We start from the raw sequence: 11895 nt of genomic DNA on the forward strand, positions 1-11895 counted from the left end.
AGTTCCTATGAGCAAGATTATATTGGATAAGATGATGATGACGGTCTTTTTTTATTAAGTCATTTTTTATATGATTTTGCAGATGCAATAGTGAGAAGAATGAAGAAAACTATGGTTCAATCTTACAACAAAATATGAATAATAACAATCATGAAGATGGATCACCTTCCATGGCAATGACATCATCAAGCAACAGTTCGGGTGATTCAAGTACAATAAACTATGAAGGCACCATAACAACAAGTTTTCCAATAAATTCTTCCGCTTCATACTTGATTCAATCATTATTTGATGATTTTGATGATCAATCACAAGTACTTCAATCACAATCTATTCCTCATCATGATCATCAACAATTTATCAACCCATCAAATTTTAGTTCTTTGGATTCAACTAATTCTTGGGTTAAAACTAATCTTGATCATCATCATCAAAATCCTACTCAATCACCTGATATTTCTCAATTACAAAATAATGAGATTGATGAAAAGATAAATTCATTGATGAATAATTGTCATGAACAAATTTTGGGTGGTCATTTTTCTCCTACAACACTTGATAATATTCGAGCTAGCTTGATGAATTCTTTGCAATCTAGATCTCGTGGACCCACCTCTTCCAACCAAAAATCAAAACAATCTTGTGGTAGCTTTGGTTCTAAGGTAAAATTTTCTATTCCATTGAAAAAAATTAGGTTACCCTAATAATATTTTTTATTGTATTATTGAAAAAAGTGCTTTTTTATATTATATATCAACCTACATCAACAATAAAATTATTAAAGCTGTTGCCAATTTAAGTAGGAATGGAAAAAATATAGAGTATAATATAGTGATTGGAAACTAGTATTTCATATTAAATTATGAATTTTAATTATGAAATCATAAATAAAGAATTTGAAAATGATAAGATTTGGATAGTTTTTCTCAAATTCTAAATTTTAACTAATTTAATAATAATGGTGGAATTTGATCCAATTTGCCAAACAAAAAAATAAAAATTTGAGTTAATTTCAAATTTCCAAATGAAATCATCGTTCTCAAACATAATATAACGTATTTTAAAATTTCAACTAGCAGCTCTGATACTAAATCAAGAAAATAATTTAAGTGTAAGTGAATTATTTAAGCCTCTTTCAGCATAGTATGAGCTTCAAATTTTCATACCCAACGTCAATTTGCAATTTACGATCACATAGTGTATATTCATATAGTTAATTCATAGGTCCAAAACCGTACCATTATATACCCTTTATCCATTTAAGTATAATCATATGTTAATACCTAGGATTTAGCAAGTTGGCATGAATTTTAATTTTCAGGTGAAAAGTGATTCAAAGAATAATTGTAGTAGCAAGGATCAACCACAAGCAAAGAGGCCTCGAATTGAAACACCTTCTCCTTTACCAACATTTAAGGTATATATAATCAAATTGTTTTGAAATTCATGTTTAATTTTGTTTTGTTTTATAATTATAGAATAGATAAAATTAATTAGTACTATGTTTTTTGTTTAATCATACTTAATTACCTGCAGGTTCGAAAGGAGAAACTAGGGGATCGAATAACTGCGCTTCAACAACTCGTTTCTCCTTTTGGAAAGGTATTATATTCTTAATTTAATACTTATACTTATATTCATTTATGTAATAAAATAAATTAATTGACTTCCTTTTTTTTTTTTTTCCAAAAAACCCTTCTTTGTTATCTTACATGATAGACTCAGAATTTTAACTACATATGAGGATTCTTAATAAAATTAATTATAATAATTAAAAAATTAAAAAATTAGAGAGGTCGACAGGTCGTCATATATATTTTTCTTACGATATACTCCCTTCTATTCACTTTAAATGTCTCATTTGATTTTTCAACAATGTTCACTAAAAGTGCTTGTGACTCAATAGATAGAGTATCTGCATGTGGAGCAGAAGGTTTAGGGTTCGACCCCTATTGAATGTAGGTATCAATTGGGGGTTTTTCACTGCACACATCTCTTTACTCCCTCCTTGGGGGAACGAGTATGATTTGTCTGTATTTTTCAGGAAAAAGAAAACCCTCAGCCGATGTAACACCCCCTAATTAGGTCCAATTTTAAAAACACATTTTAAAAGAAAAAAAAAACCAAATTCAAATCATGGGAACGTTACCGCCACATCTATTCCTGATAAGGAATAAATGTACGGCTAAACAAATATATAATAATTTTATACAATTTAACTACTAAACAATTCTTACAATGAAAGTGAAATTTTAACTGATAGATGAGACAACATGAGGCATGACTACTAATAGAATTATGTTTCTACGTGATCCTTACTTCACGATCCCCGCGTGGTCAATAACCTGCAACATAATGATTTCTTTAACAAATCTATTATTTTGTTTAAATTTTCTAAATTTTACATTATTAATTAATTATTTTCCTGTTTTAATTTAATTTAATTTTATTTATTTATTATTTTTTTAAATATCTTGGATATTACACCCAGACCCTGCCTTGTGCGGGTTACTGAGAGTGTCCTTTACCTTTAGCTTTACCTTTTTATTCATCAATTACACTTATTATGTGTTTTGTTTTTAATCTATAAGTTAAAACATAATCAAGTAGAATCTTATTTGATTCGTTTTATTGTAAATTTTATTAATATTAATTTTTTATAATTTTTACTCAAACACAATTAGAGATATTTATGATTGAAAACGTGCATAGATAAATATGCCAAAATCAAATAGTATGACACTTAAAGTGAATAGGAGAGAGTAGTTTTTATTATTATACTTCCCCGTTCTAAAATACTTGCTACATTTCGTTTTGAGCACCATTCATCGTTCAAGCTTATTTTGTATATTGTGGCTAATATGTAAGTAAAAATATAGTCAGATGGGATCTTGTTCGAATTGTCTAATCGTATACTTTCATAATATTAACTTTTTATAATTTTTAGAAGTGCATAAATCAACATATAAAATGAACAAAATAACACATTAGACTGCATAAAAAGTCAAATGTAGCAAGTATAATGGAACAGAGGAAGTATATCTTAAAAAATGAGAAAAATTTATAATACATGGTAACAGATGTGCACTTTAATTTCAAGGCCCTAATTAATTTTGTACAACATGGAATTGATCTAATTTTGTTTTCTGCAGACTGATACTGCGTCCGTTCTACACGAAGCTATTGATTACATCAAGTTTCTTCATGATCAAGTTAATGTGAGTATGAATAATTTATAATTTATAATCATGTTTATGATACATATATATTCTTGTAGGACTAAGGCTAGGGCCAAGGGGTGGTTTGGCAATTAATAAAAAAGTATTTTCATGAAAATTATTTTTAATGAAAAATACAAATGATTATAATTAGTTTTGGATGATAAAAAAATCGAATTAGTTAATAGGATAAAATGAATATATTGAAGATCCTAAGTAGACAGAAATTTTGGTTTAATTTTATTTTTGGAGAAAAATTTTGGCAAAAAAAAAAATGAAAAAATGTGAATCGAGAAAAGAATAATGATGAAAATTATTCTCAAAAAAAAAAAAACGTTTTTTTCTAAACCAAACACCTCTTAATATATATAATTATATATTAAGTGAATCACTGCGTAGTTTTAGTACATATATATTTTATTACTCCAATGTTATTTAGTGGCTCGCACTAAAATCAGGTTTGGAGTGATCAGATATACGAAATTACATTTTTTTTATTAGTAATAACACAAATTTAGCATAGTATCAGACAATTATTAAAAGTAAATGGACTGTTAGTTGATGCATAATTTTGGTATGACTTTCAGGTATTAATAAGTACTTCATATTTGAAAAGTGGAACTGCAATACAACAACAGGTAACGAACAAAGCCTTATTGTATGTTTTTAATTAGTTTAACATATATTAAATACAATTAGATAGAGTAATTACTAACTAAAAGGAAGATAGAGTAGGAAGGATGAGCTACATATTTGCTCAATAAATGACAAATTTTTCCTAATAATTGTTCATCATTGAACACGGTTTTTCCACATAATTATAGTTACATTATTGATTATATTAATCCAATTATAACAAGATTTATATGTTAAACTAGTTTCGTTTTTTAAAAATAAAGTAGGAGAATTAAATATATCCAGGAGTTGGATATAGAATATATCCATTTTTTTTTTGTCTTTTTGCATCCATATTTTACATTAACCTAAAAAATTAATATTATTCATACAAGTCAAGTTTTGAAGGTGGATGGATAATGGATACTAATTTTTAAAAATAGCTAAACTTTTTAAATTTATATATTATATGATTAAGAATTTGACATAATTATTTATATTATATGTATTTAACTATTTTATCTTTATTCAAAAAAAAAATTTTTTTATCTAAAATCTTTAAGAAATATTAACCTTTTCAAAATCATAATTGTAAAACACTATCTGAAATTTTTTATAGATGACTTAAATTAAAAAGTAAAAAACTAATTCAAATGACATACAACGTATGAAGTAGAGATTTTGAATTATGATTACAAAATTGCAATTTATCGGAATCAATTGAATGCCTATTATATTTATTTTTTTTTCAAATTTTCATCCTCTTTAGAGCTACATGCAAATTAGAATTATCATTATTTACAATTATCATTCAAATTTTGTAGGGATGTGATGATTTGAAGAATAATCAAGAGGGTAAAGAAGATTTAAGAAGTAGAGGGCTATGTGTTGTACCTATATCAAGCACATATCCAATGGCACAAGAGACCCCAGTTGATTTTTGGACACCTACATTTGGAGGTACAACATTCAGGTAGCCTTAATATTTATGGCATTGGGATTTACTTTACACCCTTTTCATCAAATATTAGTATATTATATTAATAGAGTAAGGAAAAAAAATATTTTCAACTCACAAAAAAAAAAGGAAAAGAAAGTGTATGTAGGGCCATATAATGATGTGTGTAGGGCATATAATCCAAATAGTTAGGGACAAAGTATATTTTTTTTTTCTTTTAATTTTCTTTTTGTTATTAAGTTTTATCATTTAAGTACTTTGAATGTAATAATAGAAGGGTTAGGAGCAGGAACAAATGCTGAATTTAGCTGGAAATTTTAACTACTTTAGATTATTAGATTTTTTGGGTATAGAAATATTATTGTTGGCAGAAATTTGGCTGAACTTAGCATATTAACGTATGTGTAATGGGTGTCAGTATCATCATATTCAATAGATTTTGCTTATAAAACTATAAAATATGGGGCGAGATATAGAAATGACGGACTATATCCTTATCAAAAGAGGTTGCGGTAAAAAAGACCATAAATTGATAAAATCTGCAAAATGAAAACAAAAACACGACAAACAGAGTCATTTGATATTATCTTATAAATGTGTATGTATCTATCAAACTAAAGAAATAAAATCAACATAAACTGATAATTATTTTTTCATGCATGTCATGTGCAATATAATCAGACATCTTGCACATACGAAAACTCCTAAACCTACTCCGGTTTGATGACACATTAGAAGTTTGAGAAGATGATGCAAGACCAATGTATGGCTTACGTCATACCAATATAGACAATGATAAAATGCATATATAAATATAGGTGGTACAAAAAAGCCACAAATTGATGGAAATAAATTAAGCCCCTACCACATAAAATAGGTGGAAATAAATTAAGCCCCTACCACATAATATAAATGGAAATAAATTACGCCCCTACCACATAATATATCTTCTCAAATTACAATCTATGTTGTACAAGCAAAAATCCAGCATATGACAAGTTGCAGTGGATAGCCTTAGGTGTGGAGTGTGGACCAAATAAGCATTTAACTACACAAATATTATTTGATTCAAGGTTAGTTGGTATCCCAAATTGGAGGGAAATTTCAAATGAAAAATCCCATGTTGAAAATGAATTGATATTTATAAATTGGGATGGGATTTTGAAATAAACTCGCATTGTGTTTGTTATGGAGGTTAAAAAGTAAATGAAATGGAAAGGAAATTATCATATTAATATTTAAGTGTTAATTTTCTTTTTATTATTTGGCATTAATATCATAAGAGAAACAACTATTCTCTTGAGAGACCGTCTCTTTGAAAGACGTATTTTAAGTTCAACCCATTAAAGATTAATGTCTATTTAACGTATTCTTAATGCCTACTTACATTATCCTTAATGCTTACTTAACGTATCTTTAATGCTTACTTTCAATTTTTTAAATGTCTACTTACATCATTCTTAATGCCTACTTACAATATATTAGAAAACATATAATAGGCCGGCCCAATTAAAAATGGTCTCTCAAAGAGACCGTCTTTCATAAGAATTTGTATAAGAGAAAACTACATTGATTTCCTTTTCTTTTTCTTACTTCGGAAAAAATGAGAGAATCTAAACTAAGAGTAATGATTAGCCTAAAAATGGAAAACACTAAATTTTTATATATAGTTGATGAACTGCGTTAACTCATGCTGTTATCCAGGTCCAAACAAATCAATACCAAATGGACCCTTATTGTTTATAAATTTGTTATTGGATTTGTACGCAATATGATTCACACATGAAGAGAGTTGACTACGCACGAACCTGATGAGATTTCATCAAAAAATCAATTTGTAAATTAAGAGGAGTAGTACATTAAGCTTATATACTAGCCAGCTTGTCTTTAATTTTTCGATATGATATTACATATGGATTATTTTCCAACAATTGTCATCATACATATCTGAAAGACTCTTGATTAAATTTACTATAACAATAAATATTTTTATTTATAACTTATGTATGATTAAAAAAATTTTCAAATTTAAATTAACTAAACAAATCTAAAGTTTTTAATAGCTTTGAACAATAGAGGTAATGGAATAACTGAGGGAAGCCTTGCCAAATACTACAAGGTAAATCATGCATTAAACACAAATTCTCAACTAAAATGGTAATAGTGTAAGGGCTAGTCCAATATAGAGTTACATTCTTTAAGTGAACACTCTAAAATTATAAATGATCACTTTAAGCTTAATGTACATTTACAGTCTTTAGTCTTAAATTGATCATTTATAGTTTTGATGGTATTAGTTTTTATAGTCTAAAAGTGATCATTTATAACATAAAAATAATCATTTATAATTTTTAAGTGATCAATTAAAAAAATAAATTGATTATATATGACAATCTCATGGTAAAAATGTTTCATATAAGATTTGATATTCATTAAAGAGCTACTCTTGTGAGAAACCGTCTCTCAAAGAGACAATTTCAAACCAAAAGTCTACATTCTTATTTTTTCTTTTATTTGTATTAATTGGGCTATTTAGCCCATATATCTAATGCGTCTCTCGGAGAGACCATCTCTCACAATAGTTTATGTTCATTGAATGAGTTTTTATGTAATGGGCCTTAACAGTAGTACATAGCTAATAACAATGCAAAACTGGATCCATGTCAAGTTGTCAACTGTTTTGGCTCAAATCTTATACGAGACCTTATTGTGAAATATGTTTATACAACAATATTTAAATTTGATAAATGAAAAATTTAAAGATAAATTCTTTATTAAGACCATTTTATCGTGAGATGGCTTAATATGGACTGACACAATTCTAAGTTATTAAAAAGAATTAAAAAACAGTTTAAAGTAAATTACGACAATTATCTGCTGTTTGAGTTGAACTAATTTTTAATTTTTTTTAAATATAAAGGATCTGGGATTCTTGTATTGGTCGTCTCACGGTGAAATGGTTTCATATAAAACTTGCTAAATTTTAATATTATGAGATTCATAAATTGTGAGAGACGGTCTCTCTGAGAGACGCATTAGCTACATGGACTAAATTACCCAATTTAATACAAATTAAAGAGAATATAAGAATATGAGCTTTTTGTTTTAAAGTCACCTCTTTAAAAGACAGTCTCTTACGAGAGTAGTTGTATGAGATTTTTGTGTTTTGCTTTTACATTTGATAGGATAGCATTTTGGGCTCTGCATCTGTGGCCCATGATTCTAACACAACATTTGTGAGGAAGCACAAATTCTAACTTCACAGGGTCTCACCGCAAGACAATTTTGAATTAAGCTAAATTATTTAACTAAATTAATTTTTTTAGTTATATAGTGTTTAGCATGTCATTTGAATGGTAAAATCACCCTGAATATTAAAATACTGACTATAATTATTTTACATGGACTTATCTCATTGTGACAATTTATATAAGAGTTGCTTTCAATATAAGAGATGAAATCATCTGGTCTTGGGTATAATTTATTATTTGTTCCGTTTTATTTTACTTGCTCTATTTGACTTTTTACACAATTTAATGTATTACTTTGATCATTTATATATTGAATTTTGCACTTTTAAAAATTACAAAAAGTTAATATTATTATGAAAATATGTGATTAGACGATTCAAATAAGATTCTACTTGCCTATATTTTTTTTACACATTAATTGTAATATGGAGTAATATATATTACAAGTATAGTATTAATAAGCATAATGTAGCGATGATTTCAAAATAAAGGAAATTTATCTCAATCAATGCCTGATTTGTGTGCTTTCGTGTAGACCAAGTATCATCACTAGTACTTACTTTCAACCTCTATGCAATCAAATCATTTGTTATGATAATCTGTATACTTGTGATCTATCTATACAATATACTAATGAAGAAACAATTAGGACACATGTCGACTTTACAATTAAAAATTTTCCGCTCTTTTCATGTTCTTATTAGGCAAATATTTTTAGCATATCATGTCATATCTTTTTGATTAGATTTGTTAATTGATTATTACAAAAGATTTTAAAATACACCTTATTTACTAATATTTTACCATATACAATCAATTTAGTTATGTAGTATCTTTTAATTACAATGGATGATTATCAAATAAGATTAATAGTTTATGTAAAAAATTAACTTTCATTAAATAATTTTTGTAATAAACTAAGAAAAGAAAACAATTTTGAAATAGTTTTTCATAGATAATCCTATATATTACTTACATGGCTATAATAAAAAAAATTGTAAAAATCAAATAGATTACACATTAATTATTTAAGTAAAATAATTAGGATAATATCGGTGAAATAAATTTCAAATGATGATTTTATCACATATGTTTGATAAGTTTAGAATACATAAATAAATAAATTAAGTTATATGTTAATTATTATAGTAAAAATGTGTTCTTGATGCTGAAAACTTATTTTAAGGTTTTACAAAGACATTGAACATAAATTATTTTTTATATTATTTTTATATGTTGAAATTTTCTATTATTTTATGTAATTACTTATAATCTATATTGTTTAGTGCATAATATTATAATTATGTTTTACTCCTATAGTAGTATATCAGTAATATTATATATCTCAATCTAATAGTAATACTTTTACAGTTTTTAAAACAAATCAATTTATAATTTTAATATGCTTAGGAGTCATAAAATAACTTAGTTACACATATAAAATTAGTAATTTTTTATTTAAAATAATTTATGAACCGTGCTTGGCACGAGAATCTATCTAGTTAGTACAAAATTCATAACAATCTTTATTTGTTTTCCTCTTTATTAGATAGTTTAAAATCAAACCCAAGAAAAATAGAATTAATATGAAAATCATAACAATTATTATTTTTCTTAATTTTTAATTTTCTGAATTTATTACGATAACATACGTACTTGCGATTAATATAAAAATCATAAAAATCTTTATTTTTCCCTTTTACCTTGAACGTTTAATATTAAGCCTAAAGAAAAGTATTAATTATCATTTCATTTTTCAAAAATAAATATTATATATTGAACAAACAAAAATACAAACCATAAATATATGACAACACATTCTATTAATCATTCAAATAAACATAAAAATTTTACATTTCACTACTAAATTGAAAGCAAACAAATTTTGTATGTCTAACAATAACATTAAGTTCCAAAATAAAGACTAAAATAAAATTGAAAATAAATCTACTAATCAATATTGTTTGATACTTGCATAAGACAATTAAGACTTGATTATCATCTCCATTACAATCAAGGGTAATAATTATTTGACCATAAAGATGGATTAACACCATGCCCATGATAATCCCCAAATTGACCCATCATCATCATCATATTCATATTACTATTATTACTACTACTAGCTCCACCATTTCCACCACTCATCCCCATCCCATGATGAGGATGTAATTGATGAGGATCATGATTGATGGTTGAATTCAACATATCCATGAACGATGGCCATGGTTGTGCCATCATTTGTGCATGTGTAAGATCATAACCCCCTTGATCATTATTACCAACATAATTACTACTAATAATATTATTATTATGATTATTATTCTCATTAGGATTATGGTTATTAGGGTTAGGGTTAGGGTTAGGGTTTGGGTTTGGATTAGGGTTAGGGTTTTCTTTTTTCAAAGACTCAATTCTCTTCTTAATCTCACCCAAATGTTGATTAATCACCCAACTAAGATCACTTAAGTCTAACATACTTAAATTTTGTAGACTCTTACCACTTAAACATTGGTACATAATTTCAGTCATTTCTTTTTCTCTATTTTCCTTTTGTTGTCTTTTTAATTGCTCGTGTGCTTTAGTAATTCTTTGCCTTAGAAATTCTTCTTGGCTAACCATCTTCTTCACCTTCTCCATCTCCGGTAATCTCTTAAAGCTCGAGATCACCTCTCGAGCACCAGATGGTCCGGGCCACACCACTGGACGCACCTCATATGGACTATACATGATAGCACAAGCCTTAACATCACATAAGGTTGTTAGTTCATCCATCTTCTTAAGTAAACCTCGTTTTCGCTTTTTATAGGTCGCCTTTCGAGCCGAGTCATTGGCAATGAAAGCTAGTTTCACCTTCTTTCTTGTCATGGTCTAGGGTGAACAAAAGAAAATTAGGGATTTTTTTTTTTGATTTTATGTGTTTTCTCCTAAAGAAGTATGTATTTATATAGGAATGTTTGAGAAGGATTATTACTAATTAATTGTGTTAAGATTTTGAATAATAATTAGGTTATTTGTATAATTATTGGTGTCTTAAAAGTTGGTGAGGGAGGATGAATTATAATTGGATAAAGATTTTCTTATTAGTCACAAAAAAAATTATTTGAGATAACAAGATTTATTACTAGGATAAGATTTGGGTTAATTAGTGAATTATTATTAGACAATTAAGCTAATATCTTTTAAAAGGAAATATGATCATATTTCAAAGGAAATAAATCAGCAAAATCATATTTATTGCTAATATCTTTCATTATGTTGATTTGTTAATGTACATTGAACATGTCTAAATGTCTTTTAAAGACCAAAATAGTTCATTTTGGAGAAAGAATAGAATATTTCAATTTTGAATTTTAAAATTTTTAAATAAGTTTAAATCAGTAAAAATAAATAAAATCAACAAAAATTATTAATAGATGTAAAGTCGATCTAATTAAAAGTGAAAGTTTTGAATGTTGGCGGTTAGCTAGCCATAACATGTCAGGTCATGAATAGGCTGTGCTTGTTACACTTGCGTGTCAACCTGACCCTTTCCCATGTCTAGTAGATTAGGTTGTCAAACAAATCGGGTCAAGTTAAATTCGTGTTCGATTATATATAAATGGGTATGAAACCCCTTGATTTGAACTTAAGTGATCCATTTATTTAATTCGGTTGAAAAACACAATCTTGATATGATCTGTAACAAATCAGGTCAATTTGATTTCGTCCCACCTACTCGTTTAGATTTTTTTGTTTCAATTTCAAGACATTGACTACATCTTATTCTTTAAGTATAAATTTTTAACTTTTAGTTTGGAGTAGTATGTTTAGGTTAAGTGAATTATGTTAAGGTTATAGTAATTAATTTGAC

The 11895-nt window shown here is 26.9% G+C and overlaps 2 protein-coding genes across 2 annotated transcripts in view; one reads left to right on the top strand and one right to left on the bottom strand.

The window, feature by feature from the left end:
• LOC130823505 (transcription factor bHLH112-like) overlaps positions 1-5125 on the top strand; it is a 5890-nt gene extending 765 nt beyond the window's left edge. Inside the window, exons 2-7 of the mRNA XM_057688127.1 lie at positions 83-662; positions 1322-1417; positions 1537-1602; positions 3153-3218; positions 3806-3856; positions 4658-5125. Of these exons, the coding sequence (XP_057544110.1) occupies positions 83-662; positions 1322-1417; positions 1537-1602; positions 3153-3218; positions 3806-3856; positions 4658-4810 (1012 nt within the window). The 3' untranslated portion in view covers positions 4811-5125. The remainder of the gene's footprint in view (positions 1-82; positions 663-1321; positions 1418-1536; positions 1603-3152; positions 3219-3805; positions 3857-4657) is intronic.
• A 4893-nt stretch (positions 5126-10018) lies between these two features.
• Positions 10019-10938, bottom strand: LOC130823510 (agamous-like MADS-box protein AGL80). The gene has a single exon (XM_057688143.1). It carries the CDS (start codon positions 10908-10910, stop codon positions 10056-10058), a length of 855 nt encoding a protein of 284 aa, XP_057544126.1. The 5' UTR covers positions 10911-10938; the 3' UTR covers positions 10019-10055.
• Positions 10939-11895: the final 957 nt, after the last annotated feature.

This window comes from Amaranthus tricolor, chromosome 9, assembly GCF_026212465.1.
Source record: "Amaranthus tricolor cultivar Red isolate AtriRed21 chromosome 9, ASM2621246v1, whole genome shotgun sequence".
NCBI classification, from domain to species: Eukaryota; Viridiplantae; Streptophyta; class Magnoliopsida; order Caryophyllales; family Amaranthaceae; genus Amaranthus; species Amaranthus tricolor.